The 24,074-nt window shown below is 32.1% G+C and overlaps 1 protein-coding gene across 1 annotated transcript in view; it reads left to right on the forward strand.

Moving 5' to 3' along the window:
- The first annotated feature begins 11,530 nt into the window (after positions 1-11,530).
- The window catches only part of LOC113394887 (uncharacterized), a 46,714-nt gene continuing 34,170 nt past the window's right edge, over positions 11,531-24,074 (forward strand). The window contains exons 1-3 of the mRNA XM_026632342.2: positions 11,531-11,850; positions 12,248-13,293; positions 13,433-13,565. Of these exons, the coding sequence (XP_026488127.2) occupies positions 11,837-11,850; positions 12,248-13,293; positions 13,433-13,565 (1,193 nt within the window). The 5' untranslated portion in view covers positions 11,531-11,836. The remainder of the gene's footprint in view (positions 11,851-12,247; positions 13,294-13,432; positions 13,566-24,074) is intronic.

The raw sequence follows: 24,074 nt of genomic DNA on the forward strand, positions 1-24,074 counted from the left end.
AAAGTAATTTACTTATCTTGATTTCTCAAATCATCGGAATACTTTATACTTAAAACTCAAATAAAACAAATTAGTTGTTTAAAAAAGGTTAAGTGGAATCAATAAAGAAATAATCGAAAAGCTTCTGCAATCAAAATGTAAAGCGCTTAAAAATATGATCGTTGAATCAATAAATCCGTTCCGATGCTCAGAATATTAAATTCCGATTATTCGGTAACATTTTTACAATCTTTAATATCAAATTTAAAAATTCACGATGCACTGGATCGTTATGTTTTTATAGCTTTAAAATATAATTCGAGGATGGAGATATTCGAAGGCAACTCTAATATCTTAAATGTTTAGCTTCTCACGTAATATGCTAGCCGTCACGTAGTCTAAGATAAAGTTCAGACAAAAGGATAATGGGAAACAAATGGACCTTCGTCCCCTTCGTCGGTAATTGAAATACCACTGATTAGGGTACTTAACTTAAATTAAATATTTCACGTCTCTAAATCGTGCAATCTTGATATTTATATTAGAGTAGCTGATTAAATATATATAAACAAATAAAATAAATAGTATATCTAAAACTAGAAGATGCAACGCGTCTTGGAGGTCTTAGTATATAATATTTAAATAGCTAAGCTTCGCTGTTGCACCCGCTTTATATTCAAACTATTGACCTGAGAAGCGTGATTTTAATGTTATTGTTTATTTAAATTAAGAAAAGACTCTTTACAAAATTCACAATTTTCTCACAGTAAAATCATTTTACACAGAATACTTCAAGAAGAAACAATAGAATGGAATAAAAATTAATTACGTACTGTTGTTGTAATAAGTGTTTTAAGAGTACGAATGTATTTAATAGTTTTAAATTATAATAATTGATCAAATGTCGATGAGTCCATTTTAATATGTGGCTTTCGGTGGTTTACATATGACCAAGTTTACCAAAAACGTTGAGTTATGTCACACTGTCTGTCTGTCACATAAAACATTTTAATCATGTTAAAAAAAACATGTTGTAATCAGTTAAAATTGATTTAATAACTTAAGGAGGAGATTGCCAATGACCTAAAAAATATATTTACAGCATCTTAGGTATATATTTTTTCTTTTATTATAGAACTTATTGGGCAACTTGATGGTACGCCCAGACATACACAGATATTTGCACAGAAAGAATAACCATTGCAAATACGCCACCCTTGGGAACTACGATTTTATGTCCTCAGTCAGTCTGACTCAGTCACGCCTTCAACAGAAACACAGCGATTCGAAATTATTGCTGTTCGGTGGTAAATATGTGATCAGTGAGTGGTAGCAATCTAGACGAGCTTCCAAGTAAGAAACTACTAATAAGAATTCGAAGGTGAACAAATGTGAAAAAACATCAAATTCCAATGTGTCAAGACTGAAAGTTCTGTAGTTGCTCTCGTATGTTAATCATAAGTCGTTTTTGAATTAAACTCTTAAGAACAAACTATATATTCTTCTCCGTATATGCAGGTTTATTTAATCCAATGAAGGCTTACGAAGAATTTTGCGCATTGTAATTTGTACCTACTCCCATCCCAGAAACAATTCGAACAACATTAAACGAGGTTAGACAGTAAAATTTATATCTTGCAGCCCAAAAGCCTTAGAAAAATACTCGTAGCAAAAAAGCGACAGGCCAATTCTAGAGAACAATTTTCTTAAATTCAACCCTAACTATTAGAGTGGTTTACGATCTACGGGCAAACATTTACCAACACCCTAATGACCAAAGGCCTCTGAAATGCGGAACACTTGCCAAGGTGGAAAGAGACCAATAAATTCTTTTTAGTCCCTCACGTGAAGGGCCACGATTACATGAAAATTGTGGACCAACGAAAATAAAAAAATCTGGCAACTTCGCGGGTTGAGTGGCATTATTAAATTACAAACTACATCTTAACGAAATCTTACGTCCGACTAATCAACTTTCATAAATAATGTTTAGAAATTAAATATTTTTTAATATCGAATAACAATTTCATATTTCACAGTCAACTTATTTTAATAAATTTGAATAATTTAATATTACATCTGATTAAAAATTGCAATCTTAAAGAATGACAAAAAAATTCGAACACTACAATATATAATCTCAAGCTAGAATATCTAAAACGTACGTATTTGAGCGATTACTTGACACTTAAGGATCCAAAAAATACTATTTATTTTCTTTGACAGATCGATTAATGTACAATTTTACATTAACCAATGAACAAAGGCTTACATGCACATGATTGATATAAAAAAATTACAAATTAGTTTCGACCCCGTTTTTTTTAAAATAAATAAATAAATATATATATATATATATATATATATATATATATATGTGTGTATGATATCAATATCCCGTCTAGGACAAAGTAAAGTGGCTACCCTTGTCGGATGCAAGCGTTTTTAAAAGACCACAGCCAAAAAGACTTTTTGCCTCTTCAACGGTATTGCCGTTCTCCGACCTATTTTCAAAACGCCTACTCGATGCGGAAGTTTAAAGTTTTCAAAGAAATTCAATAAAATTGTCAAATTGGGAAATTGTTAGTCCACATGTATCTTTTACTTGACCGTCCTCTGCGCATTCCCCGAGAGCGATTTACTTTCCGTTTTTGCAGAAAATATTTTAAATTCTTTAACCTATATTTAAACGCCATTTCATCATGTAAATAATAAAATCAAAATATGCTTTATTTGCGTGAGCTTTTATAAGGATTTCATAATCGTCGTTTATCCGTTACAAGTCCAGCTACTATGCGAATTTAAATCAACAAAACATGTATGAAAATCAAGTAATAATATCTTTCAATGTATATAAAAATGAATGTATATTTATTTGTTCCTAATCAGCTATTAAACCATTAATTAAATTGAGCTGAAACTTTAAACATTTGTTGTTGACAATCAAGTGAAGGTATGTAGCGTAATAGTTCAAGGGACGACCCCTTCATCTTTATCTGATATTAAGAAAAACAATTAAAAGGGAATTACAAGGTATTTTGGGCATAACTGTTTAACATACATAAATTGTATTTTGAGCATGAGTCGAAGGTACGTCACGAATGCTATCTCAAAATTCGACAAACTTATTCGAAGATTGAGGATTCAGACTCGGTCAAGCGCCACTAATTGTTCATCCTTAATTTAAATTTACAATTCATCTCTTCGCTCGTGACAGAAAATATCGTGAGGAAAGCATCCCGTCTCATCAGATATTCAACCGCTTAGTATTATTGAGTTCCAGTTTGCAGGATGAATGGGCTAATGTAATGAAAGATACAACCCCTTGACATCTTAGTTCTCAATGCGCATTGGTGATGAAAGAAATGATTAATATGACTATGGGCGGTGGTTTACCATGTTCTAAGTATGTTCTAAACCTTCTCTTCACAATGTGATGAGCCCTTGGTAGGACATTTATAGGCTGTTAACTTACTTTTAAGAGAATATAACCGGATCAGTTTAGAAACGCAAACAGTTGTAATTATGACCATGATGAATATTTAATACTGTTAGTATTAAAATTAGTTTCGATTGTTTCATGTCTTTTATTTTGAGGAATTTTTGTTCCTCACTTTTGTAAAGGTACTTTTATTTTGGACAAAGTCATAAATTAGCACCATCTTGTGCTATATTAAAATCGAGTTAAATTCAGAGTTTCCCCATGGACTAAGATCGATAGTAATGTCCCCATAATTTTCAATTTATCACATAAAGTGCACCTGTGTTAGTCTTACTTTGAGAATCGATTAGATTTTTATTGGAAATATTACGCAGCTACCCAAATGGAATTCCTATTTTAGTAATGGAGGATCTTTTGTTCAATTATAATTTTATGTCAGACATCTATTGGCGCACTTCGGCAGTAAGACCCACTCGTATGACGCTCTCCTATGCTGTCACAATACCTTTCCTCCAACCTTGTGATTTCTCGAGTTCGTAGCTATATATTATTATAAAAATGTGATATCTAGTTTAGAAACAAAACTATTTTTATTTGTTTCATATTTATTCATAGGTTTTCCGAATTTATTTCAATACCCACTTAAATCATTTCAATGATATAAAGGCAGCAATGATCCGCGTCATCACAACGGCAATTAGTATCCTAAACTGGATGGAAAAGATATTCAGAAATGCACAGTCCAAATTGAACGCTGTTTAAATCGCGAGGCACAGCCAACTTATATGTTGGAGTATTTGTATAGTTGAATGCGCCAATACGAGATTGGAATACTGTAACGACAATCGAAAATACTAAGAGCCAAGATTATCCAGTGACCAGAACACTTGAAAGTTAACCGAAAATTGCGGTAACCCAGAGCAAACACTTGTCACGTGTTTGGCAGTGTCACGAAAGAGCCTCCTCAAGAGGAGAAAAGGTTTTAGCCCAGTACTCAGGCGTTTACAGCCTTATTCGTCAAGCAATCAGTAATAATAATCAGTACTGGCATTTAGATAATGAGATAGAGAAAGAAGCATATATTATAAGTCGCAGGCAACCAGCTTAATTATCCATCCAACAGCCTAGCCTTTTTACTAAACGGTGCCGTTTAATCAGCGGCTTAAAAGATATTCAGTCAATATCTATCTTACGTTCATAGAATAGGGTATGAAAATAGACGTACAGTTACTGGTAATTGAAGGGCTAATTGGACTTGTTGGCTGCGACACATTAATAATATTTATAAACGGTATTTCACCAACTCCTAATAAAAAAATATATATTACCGGATAAATAAACTCATATTTCCGTGTAATGTACAATAAAAATCAAGATTTGTCTTACAAACAATTTAGCGTGTCAATCACAATTAAATAACGCCTTTAATATCTAGGTGATAATATAGGTTATACTCATTTGATGGTAACTGCAACCCGTGTTTGATGCGCCTTAGTCAAGTAATGAATTCGTCGATGTTACAGACAGCGCAAATATTCATCATCATATGTACACATACGATATAACTATACTTATATGAATTTGCAGCAAGTGACGGCGAAAGTGCTGTTCGGCAACGTGACGGCGATCAATGACCTCAAGCAGCAAAAGACTGGGGACCGGCGGAAGCACTAGCGACATCTTGTGTGAAGTGAGTGGAACTATTTTGATTTAATTTTATGGCACGTTGTAGTTCTAAGTAGTAGCTAGAGATGGCGCTGTAATATGGAATTGAAATATGCAAATCATTTTGAAATAAATAACTAGAGGGCATTATATGTAAGCTGTTATTTTAATTGTAAATCAAAACTTTTTTTTTGTCTAAATGAACTTTTTCTCACTCAAACTTTTATGACTTTTACTTAATATGAAGGGCTTTGTGCAAGCGCGTCTGGGTTGAAAGATATTATTAGGTACTCATATTCGACCTCCAAACAGGAATCAGCAATAAATATAGCGCTGGTGGCTTCTTACCATCAGGTACATCAGGCAAGTGCGATCCGAGAAGGGAGTTCATAGGGGTCTACCTAACCAAAAGTCAAATTCAAATTGAAAACCATCTAAAAATAGACAATTTACGAATATTATTAATAAATGAATAAGGTTTTTTTTAAGGTTTTTAGTAAATTCAAGATTATATTTCATTTACTTATTAAGTCGTAAGATAACTACAAATATTTCAAAGATAATCAAATGTTTAAAAAGAATAGCAGACTTACATTTGTCCGGTGAGGTCATTAATAAACTCAAAGCCTCAAACTTTCTGCTTTCGACCGCTCCCGACATTAATGTAATTTATAAAAAAAAAATGAAGGCTTTAATCCTTAAATATTTATTTGTTTCAGATAATGATTGTGATAAGAAGAAATAATCGAAGCTAAGGTGTGATCTCGGAAGACAGAGTTTTATTGTTCATAAAAATATATTTTTGTATTAATCTTAGATTTAGTTGAAATGCTCGAATATTGTATGACATAAAATTAATAAATAATTTTATAAGTTAAATTTTATTTATTTATATTAACCTACAATTATTATTTTACACTTTCGTTTTAATGTCACATTTTTAAATATTAAGAAAACATATCAACATTATTTTGAAATAGATTTTTATTTAAAAACACCATCGCCATTGTAAAAATAGAGTATATTCTTTAAAAAAATTAAAAATGATTTGCTATTTAATACACCTAGAGAAAGAGGTAAAACTCTATTTTGCTTACAATGTAACAAAAAAGAGAAGTAACACTTAAAAATGACTTAAACATTTAGATCCTTTCAACGCCTGTTAAAAGGTTTATATTATACAACATTATTGTTAAATTATTCGTTAATCAGTGATGAAGCCTAATGATCTACTCAATACCAAACCCTTTATCTATCTATCTATCTATAAATATAATGATTTGAGAGCTATAGCTTAAGCATGTTTTATTGTCATTTTACGAACCGATGAAACGAATTATTGTCAATCAACTTGTATTTTAATAACGTGTTATGATTATTTGAAGGTCCGTTGCGTGCGTTACGTGATTCGGATCAACAATTACACACGCAATACGACCCTAGCCTTATTTAAAGCGTTATATTCGCACACGCACCAATGCATGTACAATAAGTATCAGTAGTAAGTATTATGACATCATAGGCGTCAAATATTTATGTCAACATTATGTAGTAATAACTACTATTACATTTTATTAATAATTGCCATCCTATTTTTATTTGCGTTGAGATTAAGACGAAAAACAATTACTATAACTTTTATTTAAGGCAATTAATCAAACCTAAAAAAAATGTACAGACATCAAAAATTAAGACAACAAATGAAATCAAAATATGTGTAAAACACTAAAATTTGCGGAAGGATAACTTAGAACCTGAACTATAGCAGTCAAAATTGAAAGTATATTGCGTTTCGGTGTTTGCCAAAACAAAGCCGTTCTTGTTTTCAGAATAGCGAGGATATCACTGATCGCATTGTAGCTTTGCTTGGTAAGCTTTATCCATAACTGATAGGTGTAAAAGAACCGGGGAAAAGCTTTCAAGGTCACCCTTACGTCCTCAGAGCAGTCGGCATCTGAGCGCTATCATGTTCGCCCTCTCTGAGAGAGCAATGCGCTTCCTCTCCATTACTCCATCGTCCTTTCGGTCATCTGTCAGAAAATTATTCAAGTATACAAAACTTGGAACCGATCGAACTGACGATCCATTCAAAAATATTTATGGAACTGATAACGCACCCCTAATTAAAAAAGAGCTTTTCTGTTTTCATAACAATGTATAACCATACCCAATAGTTTTATAATGGTTTTACAACCCATATGTTTATAATGTTTTTATTTTGGTACAAAGTTTTTTTTAAAAAAAAAACAAAAATATTAAGACTAAATTAATGTATAAATATTATTATTCATTAAAATAAAACTTTTTAGGAAAAAAAGCCTGGATTTAGGCTCGGGTTTCATCACAGGACGCTAATTGTGTAAAACAGCATTGTAAATCTATTTATTTGAAAAGAGCAACTATGCGAGTTTCTTGTCGTTTCTTCTCGCTGGAAGCTTCTTTCCGAAATGGTGGTAGTGTTTAAATATCGACGATTCAAAGACGCTTCATTGTGAAGTATACTTGAATAAAATACATTTGATTTGATTTGATTTACGCGGCGAAAGGGAAAGAGTTATACTCCAAAAGGAGACGGCAATGTCGAAACTTTGCCGTCTCTTTTTTTAATTCAAACAATTTTTTTGTTGTTGTTGTAATAATAATCTAATATCTTGTTATCTAATTAGTCTCAAACATTGTCAATATACATATATCATTGTGTCTTTTATTTAATATTTAACATAGAGCGAAACCGAAATTCGTTCCACCCAGATTTCCCATGACATCTCTATTTTTTTTTTTATAATATGACACGTTAAATCGAATTAACATGATACACATTTGTTTAAATTATAAAAATTCAAGTACAAAAATATATATGGACATATATTAAACTTAAATTCTGTTGCAGCGAGCATTACTTTAGAGTTTAGACTAAAACGACAGGACTAAGTCTACGTCGCTCATAGTGATACCGTTAAGCGATTAATGCTTAAATTGCCAACATTGACCCTCAATAAAACAAATCATTATTCCGATTGAGTGTTGAAGCGTGAAATGATCATTAAATGTTTTAGAATTCAAATAACGATGAATTCTTTACGACTGCAATTTAAATACAACCTCGATAAAAAGCTTTTCAAAATTAATAAATAATATCTCGATACTAAAAAAGGATTATACAACGCTAATGCGTTTGTTTGTTAACTGAAATTAGGGCAACAATATTTTTTTATTAATTTTAAGCAAAAACTTGGTGATAGAGCTTTGTCGAAGGCCGTCTGGTTAGATGCCTCCTACTGATCTGGTATTCTACTACAATACTTAGTATTGTTGTGTTCCGATTTGAAGGGTGAGTGAGCCAGTATACCACTGGTACATGGAACATAACATTTTAGTTCCCAAAGTTGGTGGTGCTTTGGCGATCTAAGAAATGGTTAAAATTTCTTACCAGTTCATCATTACCTAACTACTAATATTATAAAATAAAAAATAATATCTTAAACGTTAATTGCGAGCTCAAACCCGAGCAAGCACCACTGAAATTTTAAGTGCTTAAGTTATGTTTATAATTCTTCTCGTGCTCAGTGGTGAAGGAAAACGCCTGAGGAAATCTGCATGTGCTTCCCGAGGCATGGGAGTGTACACATGGGGGGTCCACAACTTTAAAACTCCTGGCTATTACTGAGAATAATTCGACTAAAAACCCAATATTTTTTTAATTGACCTGGAGTTCGAAGCCAGGACCACAGGATCAGCAGACTTATGTCTAGCCACTAGACCAACGACGCGTCCAAAATGAATACATGATACATATATTAACATAATATTAAAGAAAAAAAAATCCTTAATTAAATTCAACACTCATTATAATTCTCTGTCAGTGGTTGTAAGTTTTATAATAATATTCTTATATCTAACAAATTCATTAACTTAATCTGAACTTTAAATCTATAGAGGATGTGTATCCTTCGCAAATTTATAATTACATTTGGAGTTGTAATTGTCACGCCAGCTGTTTCGAAACGGCTTTTGGTTGACAGCATTGAAACGCTAGTCTATGTGGCTTGTGTTAGACAGCCTGTCAATAAACCTTATAATTCGCTTGACTACTGACGCAGTTAATAATAAACGGCTAAGCACCATTAACCACAGTACAAAGAGTTTATCTTAATATTTTTTTAATCACCAGAAATAAAAACCTTAAAATAATTTATAAAGTAACTTAAGTATTATTTTAAATCCCCCCTTATAATGATTTTTCTTAAAATTTTTTTTAATATCTTGATTTTAGAAAGCAGGTATGTATTTATTAATGAGCTTCGGGCAACATTTTGTTCTTCTGGGCCCGAAGCGGGCATCCGCAAAGGTGGAGAAAATGAGGATTCTAGCCCAACGAGCCCTAACTCGCACATCGGAGGAAAACTTGAGTTGCTGAGTAACGAGAAAAGGTGGCTGACGCAATTGCTTACCAGATGTGATGTGTGATGGACGGGGGACCGCTGGTTCTATAGTGGGTATTCCGGTGTCGTTGGAGCCGATAAGTCCCCCATATCCATGTGTATGATACGCGTTAATGCGTTTGTCCAGCGAAAAAAAAGAATGTATTTGTTAATACATCAAAAATATTGATATAAAATAAATACCATATCTGAATGCAACATTATATGAAATAATTATGATTCGATCTTCATAATATTTATTTAGTTTTTCCTTTATTTGGTGGTAGAGTTTTCTGCAAACGATTTTTATGATTTCATTGTCTGTGAATCTTAATAGAAATGTAAAACAATCTTTATTTATAACTGACTATCTTACTGGCATGGCTACGTACCTACTGAGATTCTTGCCGGTTCTTCTCGGTAGAACTCCATTCCGAACCGGTGGTAGTTTTACTTAATATATATTAGTTTGTTAAGTGACGATTCAAAAGTGTTTGTAAAAGTCTACTTGAATAAAGTATATTTTGATTTTGAATTACGTTACGAGGATTTGTCACATCGGACTATCTTGGCGACAACCTTAACATTGTTCGGCACAACTTACAGTAGAGTGAACTTTTAGAAGTCGTCCCGTAAGGAAAAAGGGTAACGCCCTTCCAGACGAGATTCCCGTCTCCTTTTCTCTATATCATATACAGTTCTTTTTATAATATTATTTAAGTGTGTTATTATTATTTAAATTCACACGCGACTTTTATTAGAATTTTATTTCTTGTCATTAAATTAATCTCAAACATTGTTAATTAATTTCATTTTGTCCGTCATTCGAACCGGATATTCCACGACGTAATTTTCATCATAATAATCTAATCATTGGGATAGAATCACCCACGTGTAATTATGTTATTCAAACCAGATTGATACAGATACCTAGTTAGGCTGCCATTCCTGCCTGCTAACGTTCCGGTCCCCATCGGTGTCGACGTCGAACAATGTTCTTATCAGAACTTAGTTCATTGCATATATATAAATTGTTATGGAAAGTATTGATAGTGTGGTACAGGTTTGTCAAATATCACATAAAAACTTTTTTTTTTTTAATTTTATAATATAGTCAGGTGAACTGCTCAATGCATAAACGCTGTAAGCATTCCTTACAACGCCAATGCGCCAACAACCTTGGGAACTAAGATGTGCCTGTAGTTACGTTGGCTCACTCAACATTTTAACCGGATCACAAAGCCCTACTACTAAGTAAATATATAGTCAAAATTCTAATATAACATGAGAACATAAATATCCATATTATTATCTTCCTCGAAAGAAATTGCGATATAGCACGCTCATTTAGTATAATATAAAAACATTGACTCCCATTTGATTTTTATTTCCAAACATTTCGACCGCAAAACGAGAATAACAAAAAAAAACAATAATAATTATTGTGACTGTATGTTTTTGTCGTTTAGTAGAAGGTCTTTAACCGAGGATCGAATCGCTTACGTCCGCTCCGAGAATGGACATCATATAATTGAGCCTGTGGCGGATGACTTTGTATCACACCGTAGCGTGTCCAATTTGTAATTTTTTCTAATGACGTTCGTTCTAAGAAAATATCCTATTAAACCTTTTCAAAAGACCACTAGAACTAGATTAAGATAGTTGCCTAAATGAAAAAAAATTAAAATGTTAAATTCATAAATATTTTAACAAATAAACGAATTAATTCTGAAAAAAGACGTATAACTTGAAAATACTCATAAAAACATGACATAATAAAAGAATTATTAATATGACTTTAAATGAAGAAGGTATTTTATTCTACTTTTTTTTTCGTTTTGGTTCGAAGTAAACACCACATAGTTAGGTGTTCGCGTCAAACTCTCCCCCGAAGAAACTACCGTCTGTAAGACAGCCAAGAAAGCTCATTTCGCTGCAAAACAAGCAAGCAAGCGAGATCATCGTTCGGAGCAAGGTCTCATAACTGTACAATTCAATCCCGAGGTTACGTAACTAGTCCTAACTTATCCGCCCGCCCCATACAACGTTACATCGGGAACTTATCTCAACATATAAATAACCCAATCGACGGTATAAAACACCCAGGAACAGTTACGTTCGAAATTTAAAACCAGTTCCAAAAATTTTTGGGATCAGTGACTTCGGTTTTGATGATCAGTTCTCTTGCGAATGCTATTGCAAAAGTGTAGTTTAAAGTTAGTAACTCGCGTTACATCTTATATAAATTGACGAAGAATTTTATGTAAATGTATATTATATGCAGATAAGCTGAGTGGTATTATGTTGTAGACTCTATCTTATTAGGAATATGGAAATATTCAGGTCAGTGCACTTTATTCGTTTAATATTTTTAGATAACTCGTTTCTTAGTTATGTAAACATTAAGAGAAAACTTAAATTAACTTTTTAAATATTGCATTCATTTTAATCTGACGCCGTGCTTATTAATACGATACATTGTCATTTTCTGATTTATATGCGAATATTTTAATGTTTAGTAGAATATGATTACAATTCATTAATGTTATAAACTCTAAGCTTGATTTAGACTATTCTTAAAACACGTTTTTGTGTCAAATAAGATCAATATAAAAGATTGAATCGAAACGTATAATCGAAATTATTATCAATGCATTTTATTTAAAGGCACGATTGCTATTTCCACTTTTTTGGATTAAATTAAACGAACTATTTTATTTACGTGTTTTATTAATTTCAGATATATTTTCGTTGTTATAACGTTATTTATCGTTACCTACGGATCATCCACCCCAAACTCAAGGGTCGAAAACACTACACACAACTGTCCATTCACAAAAATTATAGAAGATATATTCAACATTAAAAACAATAGCTCGAATAATGTGAGGTATTGGAAAAATAATAGAACGAATTTATATTTAAATTCAACTAACAATTTCATTTCCGCTAATCAAAATATCAGCAAATCTATACAAGATGAACTAGTAAACGACATTATTGCATCGATACGAAGAATTAAAGCAAATCTAACTATCTCTGAAGACAATAAGTTGAATGAAGCAATTATACTTAATGTACCAAAAAATAATAATGAGATTACCGAAGCGGAAGTAGGAAATAAAAAAGTAAATCAAATAAAAAGTGGTATTGAGAACAAAGCAGATGTTACTAATTTCAATTCACCAAATTCGAAAAACAACGACAAGCACAAGACAGAGAGTACGAAAGTTACAAACACAAAACCTACAAGAATCAACAATAACTCCAACAAAGTTAATTACGTCGAAATACTAACAATAGAACCCAATAACACTAGTATCAACAACTCTTCTGCACATAGTATTCTAGACGTTTTAAAGAATATAATGCCTTCTCTCAATTCTTCAATGACAAAAGATCTTCACAGCATCACTATCATTGAACGGAATCAAAACAAAAACCATTCATATAGTGAAACTAAAAATATTTCGACGATAATTGTTAAGTACTGTGATAAGGATAACTTGACGAGAGGAAACGAAACAGTTACTGATTCTGAAGTCAAAATACCTGATGAAAACGTGAAGGCGGTTTATTCGCCAAATGAACCTTTCGCAGGTGATGATGATGAAGATGATGATGATGATTTAGATGATGATACGAACTACGAAGAAGCTTATGATGAAAATACCTCGAATAATAGTACCAATGAAAGTACAAAGGATGTGTTGGAAGCGGCTGATTATGGGTTACAGATGATGCACGAATTGTATGGTGTATTCGAGCCAAAATTATATTCAATGGGTAAATTTGTAAAATACTTTAATCTCTAGATAACAACTTAATACGTATTTAATTGTGTGTTAGATCAGTTTATTGCATTAAATAAGTAAATAATTTATATATCCTATAATTTAAGTCTTGATACAAGATTTTTTTTAAGGACTAATGTTGAACGAGAAAGATCCGGCACGCTACGTGGCGGCTTTCAACGCGCCTTCAGAAGAGATCGTCAAATATTCCAGATATGGCTACGCATCGCTGCAAGCTGCTTCTAGACTGAGACAACTGACAAGGTAAAAGAAGTGATTATTCTTTAAATTTTATTTATCGGGCGGTGAATTTTTTTTATCACCTTTCAATATGACACGGGGGCTAGAGAATATAATATAAATTATAATCCATAACACTAAAACTCCTTGAGTGTTCCCTAGAAGTAAGACAAAAATCAAAAATGTCGATGTTTATTGGCAGCTACAGACTAAAATTTATATTTTATAATCTGTATTTATAATAAATCTCGTAAATGCTTGTCTTCATAAACATCCTGAGAAAGACTGTACAAATCGGAGAAAATGCTAAGATATCCTACCCCCTAAAATACCTAACCTTCATTAAAGTGGCAAGGTAAAATCAGTTCAAAGATTTTCTTTTTAGGAAGAGAGTAGTTCTTCTATCTAATCTCTCTCTCACTCTCTTCCAGGAGACCCAAGAATTTGTACAAATTGGCACAACATTATTTACAAACGCTACCAGTTAATAATTGCCCACAGACAAAAAATACCATAAACGTAAACCATTAACGATAAATTTATCTATAATGTACCTGAATCATAATATTAACCATAATTATTATGTACTTAACGTCGCTTTCGTAATTCCAGTGGGGATGTGCAATTATAAAACCAATCTTTAAACAGGAAACGCTTAGCCTTAACATCGCCTAGGTATTCAGGTCACTTGAATGTTCAGACCATCAAATACTTAGTTACGAAATGTGCAAGACATTTAAAATCATCATGATCGAGAATAAACTTGCGATTAGTTTGGACTCGATTCGATTATCGGATCGATGTCATTATTATTTTCATAATTCTTATGTTACGATATGTAAAATAACTATATAATCATTTCATTTTTAAACGATTTAAAAATAATAATGAGGTTCTCAATTCAGTTGTATTAAACGAGTCGTGATACGAAGCATCAGATATTGTTTTATCTAACTTATTTTTTTGCATAATTTCGGCAACTATTTTAAAAGTTGATTAAATATGATAGAAAGGTAAAAATATATCAAAATAGTCCAAAAAGATTTCCCGTCAATCAAGTGTGAAACCCGTAAACACCGTAACTTACAAAAAATTATCTAATTGAGAATTTTTTTTTATTTTATGAGCGTTATGAGTCGTGAACGTTTGGATTTAAAACAAAAAAGTATCATTAATTAGAATACATTTTGATGGGATAAAGATTTTATTAGTTAACCGTGTATAGTCTAAAAACTATTCAGATATACTAGATCCCTTAAAGGATGTCACGGACGCAGGTTATATGCAATATTACGAAATGAACCGCTCTGGCGTCATCCATTTAATTTTATGAATCATACGGAAAATTCATAGAATTTAATCTTACATAAATAACGAAATAAGTGAATGTACGTTCATAAATTAAGGTAAATGTAAATAAAAGTATTTATTTCGCAGATATTTCTGACTCTGCCTACTAATAAGTTACTAAAGCATAATTACGAATATGAGATTATACAGATGACAAAAAGTGTGGCGTTAGTATTCCTTGATGTCTGATGATTCGACTACAACTTATAATACTAAATTAGGAGTCGTTTTTTGTAATACCTAACTGAAAGCACTACTGAACCAATATACATAAAACTTATACCAGAAGTTGCAGCGCGTTTTGGAAAAGGTATATATATATATATATTAGTAGTAGAATTTAGAGTGCTTAGGATAATGCATGGTATGATTTTGACGTATGACGTACTTCCCTTCTCGTGTTGGACGCGCTTAAAAGTTAGCTAGTGTTACGAACTAGGGGGTAATGCAGCAGCTATCCATACTATATTTGTGCTACAGAAAAGGGCTCTTCGCGCAATCTATAACCTTGGAGCTAAAAAATCAAATCAATCTGTTGCTTCTCAATATATATTATGTACGGAAAAATATTAAAGACTTTATGAGAAAATGGGATACTCATAGCATTGGTACAAGGATAAAACACAAAAACTTGTTACTCCTGTTACTCGACTGCATAAAGTCAGTAAGTCTTTTGTGTACGTACATATACGATTCTACAACAGGATCCCAGAAAGCGTTCAAAATGCCTCTGTTGCCAAATTTAAAAAAAATTGTTAAGGAACGCTTGTGTGCGAAAGGTTATAGAATTAGTGAGTTTATGATTGATACCACACCCTGGGAATGAAACGATCACCGCCTGGCTATTTCTATTCATATTCAATATATGTAAATAATAAAATTTGTCATTTGACTCTCAATAAGTAAGTGTAATGCTTCTATATTGAATAGAGGAATTTGAGTTAGAGTTTTTGAGTTTACTCATACTAATACAGTTCACTCATCACTTGCGCGTACATAGCCATATATTATTTTATAAAAAGCTGCGCTTTGAAGTTCTTGTTACATAAATCAGTAAATAAAAGTTTTCCTACTAAGTTTCTTGTCAGTGCCTATTGCTGTAAAGTATATTCCAAAATAAGAGTAGCCTTATATTTAATTTAAGCCAGTACAATTATGTTTAATGATTTTGAAAATCGAATCTGCACTAATATTAAAAATGCGAAAGGAACTGTTATATCTTCGTGCTTCAACTGTTGAATCGATTTAGGTGAGGCGTGAAGGTAGTTCGAGTGCCGAGGAAGGACAAAGGCTAGAAGGGAGTAAATGGGGGTGACGGTTTGTGTGTGTTATGACGGTTGTTTAGTAGTAATAAAATGTGATCCGTGAATATGATCTGCGAATAAATAAATTGATAATTTCACACCGCGTCAAGCGTTTTGTACTTACAATAAAAGACACTCGATGGAATGAAATATGTATCATTAAAAATCAAATTACACTCGGAATATATTTTGATTGTAGAGTTATTGCAACCGTTCATCCGTGAAGAGGCACTCTTTCAATAGACAGCATAATATATTTAAGCCAATAACTTCACCTCAAAGGTTGAGTAAGACCAGCTTAACAACCCATGTGAGTTATAATCTTAGAGCAAATTTAATCGACTTAATAACTTTGAGTTTCTTTACTATTATGAAATTGAATAAGTATTTAAACCAAAAAGACTTTCGGAAAAGTTACCTAAATTACGGAACATCCAAACCAAAATAGATCCTGAACATCAAAATGTAAATGTTAATATACCTTTTTTGTACAACATCCAAATAATACACAGAAATCTTAGGACTAAAAAAAAATCATGTATTGGACAAATGGCGGGCTTATGGCCTGCCATCTCTGCCAGACAACCCAATCTGGGAGAGACTCTACAAAATATATACCCACTAAAACTTATACTTAATATATGTTATATATTATGTAAAAAAATACGTAAAAGCTAACATGTTGACGAGAAAACCTTGCCCATTTAGGTTCAACGGTTGCCGAGGCGTGTCTAAGCCGGTGCAAAAACTATTACCAAATTGTATTCAAGTCTAATTTATCTCGGAGTTCGGCGTCCATTGCTTTGTGCAATCCCATTGTTGAACATTTTATTGTATATTTTCAATTAACGGTAATACACTATTAATGAACATGACTTGAATATTGAGTTTTTATTTTTCAATTCGATATTAAGATACTGTAACTTATGTTAAATAAACATCTCTGATGTGACTTTATAGGGCTGGTGAGTGTGGGAGGGTGGGAACCCTTAATTTAATCTATTGCTACACTTTAATACACTGTAGTGCTATGTAGGTATGCAGTTGAAGGCACAGGTGTGGCGTTGCATTGAGCAAAATCTTAACATTCATATAAAAACATTACAATTTATCCGTCAATGTGTGAAAACGCATCAAAACAAATTTCGATGAATCTTTTTTAATCTTACAACTGTAATTAATAAATGTAATAATAATAATAGGATAAGGAAGGACATAAACTTTTTTATGCCTAACACCTATCGTAAATGCCAATGTCTATGGACGATGGAAATCAACAAAATGGTCAATACATCTGTCTAGTTAACGTATTAAAAAACAACCGTAACAAAAACGATTTAAATAGAATTTTTAAGATAGAAATATTTTCGTTTAGTTAAATAAATTCAATTCAAATTTACGTAATATAATTATTATGAAATATGAAAATAAATATATAATTTAATTTCTGCATAACATTATTATAATTAAGATATGAATATTTCGTATATTATTTAGTCTAAAAATTTTCATAGTTAATATTAAATTTAAATTTATCTGTAAAGTATTATAAGTAAAGAGATCTTTGTTGCCTTTTGATTATTTTTGAAAGCCTTTATTATAAATACAATCGTATAAGACAGGTTTCCAATTTGTTGTAAACGTTTTCTCGATCAATAAAACTTGATTCGTCTCGTGATAGAAATTAATAGACATCTTGTAAAGAATATTTTATGAGCGAAATCTTTCGTTTTCTAACAAGTTACATTTATATCTGAAGATCTGTTTAACAGTTATGTTTATAACGAATCATAACATATGTACTGAAATAGAGTTTTGCATATACTTCTAAAACGTCAAACGTTAGTCAGTCAATTATTTCTTATTTAATTGTTTTATATATTGTCTGCAAATAATTCTCATTCAATATTGTTTATCTTTTAGAAAATAGCAATGACATACAGCTAGTTAATTTCTAGAAGAGATACAACAATCAAATATATATTCTGATACAGAGTAATGGACTTTACTAATGATATTATTAATAATAACCAATTTAAATTTGTGAAGTGGCAAGTTTAAACTGCAGAATTTTATAAACCTGTCGAGCATCGCGCGGGCTGTATAAATTTATACATATATTGAAAAAACAAACGTAACTCACACGTTTGTGAATAGTGTGGGAAAGCATACATCACATACATACTTGCATTTTTATTTATTTGGATGAATGAGATTGGTATATTTTGACCCAAAAAATTTTAATTCGAATACAAACGACAAATGATTTGAAATTCGAAACAAATGCCATCGTTCTATATTTCAAAAATAGGCTATTTGACAATGCGAAAAATAAAGTGTCAATTATTGCAATCAGTATATGAGTTTAAAAATGATTTTTTATTAACGAAAGTTATTTTCAATAATAATTAATTTATTAAAAAATCAATAAATAAAAATAACATTTTTTTAAACGTTTGTCACGTGACACAAAACGCTCCTGAGATTGGTCGGGTTTATGATGACGTCACTTGCCTGTTAACCTCGTTTGCCATAGATTACAATACACGCAGGTGACGTCACCGACCGCATTGCAGCGCCATATTGTCAAAGGATTATATATTATATTTTCATGTGCAATTTAAATATGGAATTTTTAACTTGATATTTTTGAGCAAATATGTACTAGAATTAAAAAAAAAACAACTTTTACTGGCTTCCTGGGGATTTTAAACGGCAGTCAAAGCCTATTACTTAAGAAGTAAACACTGTTACAGTAATTAAATATATCTTAAATAACTTCCTCTACATAAACATTTTCCTTTACTGCTCAGCATGTAATGAATTGAAAATACAAGATAAGCGCTTTCAAAATTCATATTCAATATTACTTTCTAGGATGCTATGGGCTTTCTTTATCTCCGTTTAATATTCACGCAATAAGTTAATTATAATGTCTTGACCTCAATTCGGACAAGATGATTATTTTTTTGTTTTTTATATCATACAAGAAATTTTAACCATTGTTTGCACCGCCAATGCACCACCAATATATTAATTATAATAATATTTTGGAAATATATGTTATATAAATAAATAAATCTTTAGTTAAACTGACTCAATCACCCTTCCAACGGGAACACAGCTGTACTAAGTATTGCTGCTTACGTAGAAAATATGATGAGTGAGTATTAGGTAAATAAGATGTATAATGTAATCTCAAAGACATTTACTCGGGAGAAATTAGTGCAAAAATAATATACTGACACACATTATTCGATGGGATGGAAATCCGGCATGATATAAGAGATCCGATCAGATTAGGCCCAGGACAAATAGCAAGTGCTTTATGATTCATTATTAATTATACGGCTTAACACTCCTTACTTCCGAATTTCGAGTTATTTCTGAGAATTTCCGAACAGAAATACCTTATATCTTTTTAAACGGCCTGACTTGATTTTTTCTTGACGATCCGCAGCCAATAATAAATAGCAATTATTCCAAAAAACCTGTTTTTACTAGACTCTAAAATCCAATGAATAAATAGCACGGTGGTGTAGCTATACCTTGTTTCGGAAGAAATTCTACCACATACACTAAGCCGCAAGCTCATTATCCTTATCTAAAATAGGAAAGGCCTTCGGCCAACATACAAACGTTCGTTTGAAATATAATTAACGTTTTTTAGGACCGCGTATAGAATATTCCAATACCCGAAGGGGGAACTGAGTTTTAACTCACCTTGGGTTATCGGATAAGCTAGAAATATATCTGCAAATTTGATACATATACGATTAATTTAAAGTTGAACTGAATAATATATAATAGAAATGACCATATAAATGATAGATTTAAGGGTGGATTGAACAAAATATTTACTTATATAAGACATGATTATTATGCTGAGACAAATTATGACAATAATACGTTATATAAATAATATAATCATATAAGCAAAGATCAAAAGTCAAGAAAACTAAAACAAAAACAAAAAATGAAATTCTGCAGCCGACCCGTATTGGAGCAGCGTGGTTAAATAAACTCCAAACCTGAAAGGGGGATGAGGCCTTAGTCTAACTGTACAAAATATACAGTTAGGTGACTAGAATAGGTATAATCACCAAAAACCCAAGGTGACCATTAGGGAAGACAAACGATCAACAAGTTTAATAAGTCATGATATACACACAAAGATAACTTTCAATTACAATGACTAAAATCTTTGCAAAGACAAAACAGAACTTTACCACTACGTACGAGTCAAACCAGTAATGTATTCGATACAATTTATAAAAGTAGCGATAAAAACCTCAAAGGAAAAACAATGCCCCAGATTGTAAGCAATTGTTTCGCAAACGTAACGTTTTGTTTTATAAGCCGTATAAAATATTTGACGTTTCAAAATGTTCAAGTAGCAATCGCTTCATAATCGTTTGGAGACTAGATATCGACGTATTTCGTAATCAATTAACGCTGTGTGGTTCCTTCAGAATATATCAGCCATTTATTACGGCCAATCTCAGCTCATAAGTATCGTAAATCCCAATTAAAGACGATCTATTTCCAATAGATTTATTTGTAGTTTAATTATTATTATTATGATTTTTATTTATTCTCACTCATGTATAATACATTTTTAAATATAAAATACAAAATATATAAAATATATTTAAAAATATAAAATACAGAGGCCAACCAGTGGCGGGAACAGTGTCCAAGCCACCGGTGGTCAGGGCCCCAGAGAGAGGAACTTCCTCACAATACGCGCCGTGCCGACGAGTACTGCCTTCTGCATCAGGCTCTTGACCCAGCTGCCTAACGAGAGCCTCTTAAGGTGTTGGTCGAGGCTCTTGGCCATTAGGCCATTCGCTGAAACGACTATCGGCACAATAACTGCTGTATCCACATCCCACATGTCGACAACCTCGTGAGCTAAGTCAAGATATTTTATTTGCTTATCCTTCTCAGCCTTCACGAGATTCTCGTCATGAGGGATGGTGACGTCAACAATTATCGTGCGGCGCTCTGACAGATCTATCACCACTATATCAGGCTTGTTGGCGACAACAGTCCTGTCAGTGATTATAGATCGGTCCCAGTACAGTGTGATACGACCATTTTCGAGAACTGGGTCTACAATGATTACTATTATTTTATTATTTTTATTACTATTAAAGTTTAATAATAACTTTATTAACATAAAAATTCATAACATTAAGTGCTTAAATATATACAAATATTAATTAAAAATAGTTACTGTATAAATCTTGACCGCGTGGAATGTTGGCAAGAATGCTAGCAGCATTTCCCCGTTGAATCGCAATTCCGATCCTCTGGGTTAAAAACGAACCAACCCTCCTGTCGCCGGTGGATTTAAAATTTAATTGTTCTAATAACTTTAATTTTAAATCTGCAAATTGTGACCAATATTTAATTATACGTAATATAATTTCTTTAATATAATATTAAGCAAATTAAATTTTTAACTTGGCTCCGATCAAAACGTTATGAGAAAATAAATCAGCAAACAAACAAACAAAACCACGGAGTCAGTATGGCATATATATTATGTTATATGACAAACAATGGCGAACGCAATTGTAATGCGAGCTCACACAACTACAATGTCGGGTTGCGCAAGTGACATTGAATTTTGGCAAATCATTAAAAACGCCGATCAAAATTCAACGCGAGACAACGTAGTGGTCGCCAATTATAATGACCTTTAACCTCAACAAATCCTTCTTTAATCGGCTGCTTAATTTAGCATTGTTATCTTTTAAATTAGTTTACTTAATTAGCTTTTAATTTTTGGTTATTTCGGCATTATTCGAAGTAATAAAATCGTCATAAATGTGAAAGAGTCACTATAAATACTGGTACAAGGAACATAACATCTTAGTTGTCAAGGTTGGCATTGGCAATGGCATCCGCCTAAGGGCGGTAAAGGGCATCAGGTAGCTAGACTACCTATCTATACAAATAAATAAAGTTGGGGAGTCTGTTTGTAATGTCAAAACAAACTATTTCTAAAATTGGTATGTCTGTTCCGGCTAATCTCCAAAATAGCTGGACGGATCCGGGCTGTTGTTATAAAGAATACTTCAACAATTACATACTATTAAAATAATTAAATGGAAATTGTTAAAAACCCCAATTCACTTTCTGTGTGGACAAACTATGCTCCATACCTTCTCCTCAACGGGAGAGGAGGCCTTAGCCCAGCAGTGGGAAATTTACAGGCTGATTATGTTTTATGGTATGTGGATAAACTGGCAACTAACAGAAATACATACATAGTTCATAAGAAAATCACTCGCCTGCCAATAATATTATTTAGTTGATCCTGTGGGAAAGAAGAACAAGCCAGAAAATACTTATAATATTAGTAATGATTAAATACAAATTGAATTTCCCAAGTTAATAAAGATCGTGCAATCGAAATGAAATTCGACTCGACGATTCTTCGGATATTAAAACCGAGGCGTCCTATCGATTGAGCTATTAGACTTAAAGGTTACTAGTTTTATAGAAAGATTGACTCGCCGAGTCTTTCTGTATACATTTATTACATTTTATAAAATGGCAGACACATCTGTGTATATATTTATTATGTATTTTGTGCAAATCAGATATTACATACATTTACTTTGTTGAAGTCAAGTTGTATAAAAATAGAATGTCAAATAAAGTTATATAAATAACTATGACAAAAATCTTCTAGAAAAATCCACAATATTATATTCCAGATGAAAACCCTTTCGCTTCGCTCGGGTAAAATAAATAAAACTTAACAAAAACAAATATGCTAACTACCATAGGTACCCCCGCACGAAATTTTTATTTGGAACACACTTTCTGAACGCACCCGTAAACGTCAAACATGGCCGCCCGTTGAACTTCATGTCATTGAAATTCATGGACACGAGATTATTAATATAGATTTTCTCAGCGTGAAGACGGAGCGTGTTTTAATTGTATACAATTTTTAAAAAAAGATAACGTTTCTAGATACAACAATAAGTAAAGTACATACATATTAAATAGTACTTAATATATTCTCCATCTCAAAACGAATCCAATTTTTTTTTCACTCCCAACATTAGCAAGTAGTAATAATATATACGTCATAAAAAAACGTAACCTAACTTAGAGATAGATTTTGAAATTCTTTCATGGATTAAATAATTGAATCCAGATGATCACAGACTATCTATAAAATTTGATCATAGACGAGAAAAACTGTTGAAGTGCAACTATGGCTGTAATAGATCATATAATGACACATTTATTTTTATTTCAAAATAAAAAAAACAGTATCATTATAAAAAATGATCAAACCGACGCTCTGCCAGTGACTCAACATCTCAACATGATCATTCAACCGACAAATCATTATTTCCCAATGGATTTCCATAACGTACTTTACAGTTACGAATCGCATGATAACAATCAAAATGGCCGCCCAGATTATAATTTTGATTACACTTGTAATTTTACTGTTTCGTTACATAATAAATACTATATTTAGTTTTTCACTACTGGAAAATATATTTCCTGTTGACGAGGATAAGGATAATTCACTAAGAAATCACGAATATCTGTCCCAGTGTCACTTCCGACACACAGTTTCCTATCAAGTTATCCTTCGCTGTGCAAGAGATGAATGGTAAGCACGAATTTCTTGGCACAAAACGCATACACACACATACAATTATTATAGCAGTGATTTTGTTGTGTAATAAATTACTATTATCTATATTTATGAATAGGCAAAGACAAAACAATTCACTACTCTTGTAATCCTCTGTTCGTCAATGGTTTTTTTATATTTCGGCAGTTAGTGACGTGCTTTGGTGTTATCGATAAGAAAAAAATGGAATATAAAATAATGTTC

The sequence above is a fragment of the Vanessa tameamea genome, chromosome 9, assembly GCF_037043105.1.
Source record: "Vanessa tameamea isolate UH-Manoa-2023 chromosome 9, ilVanTame1 primary haplotype, whole genome shotgun sequence".
NCBI classification, from domain to species: Eukaryota; Metazoa; Arthropoda; class Insecta; order Lepidoptera; family Nymphalidae; genus Vanessa; species Vanessa tameamea.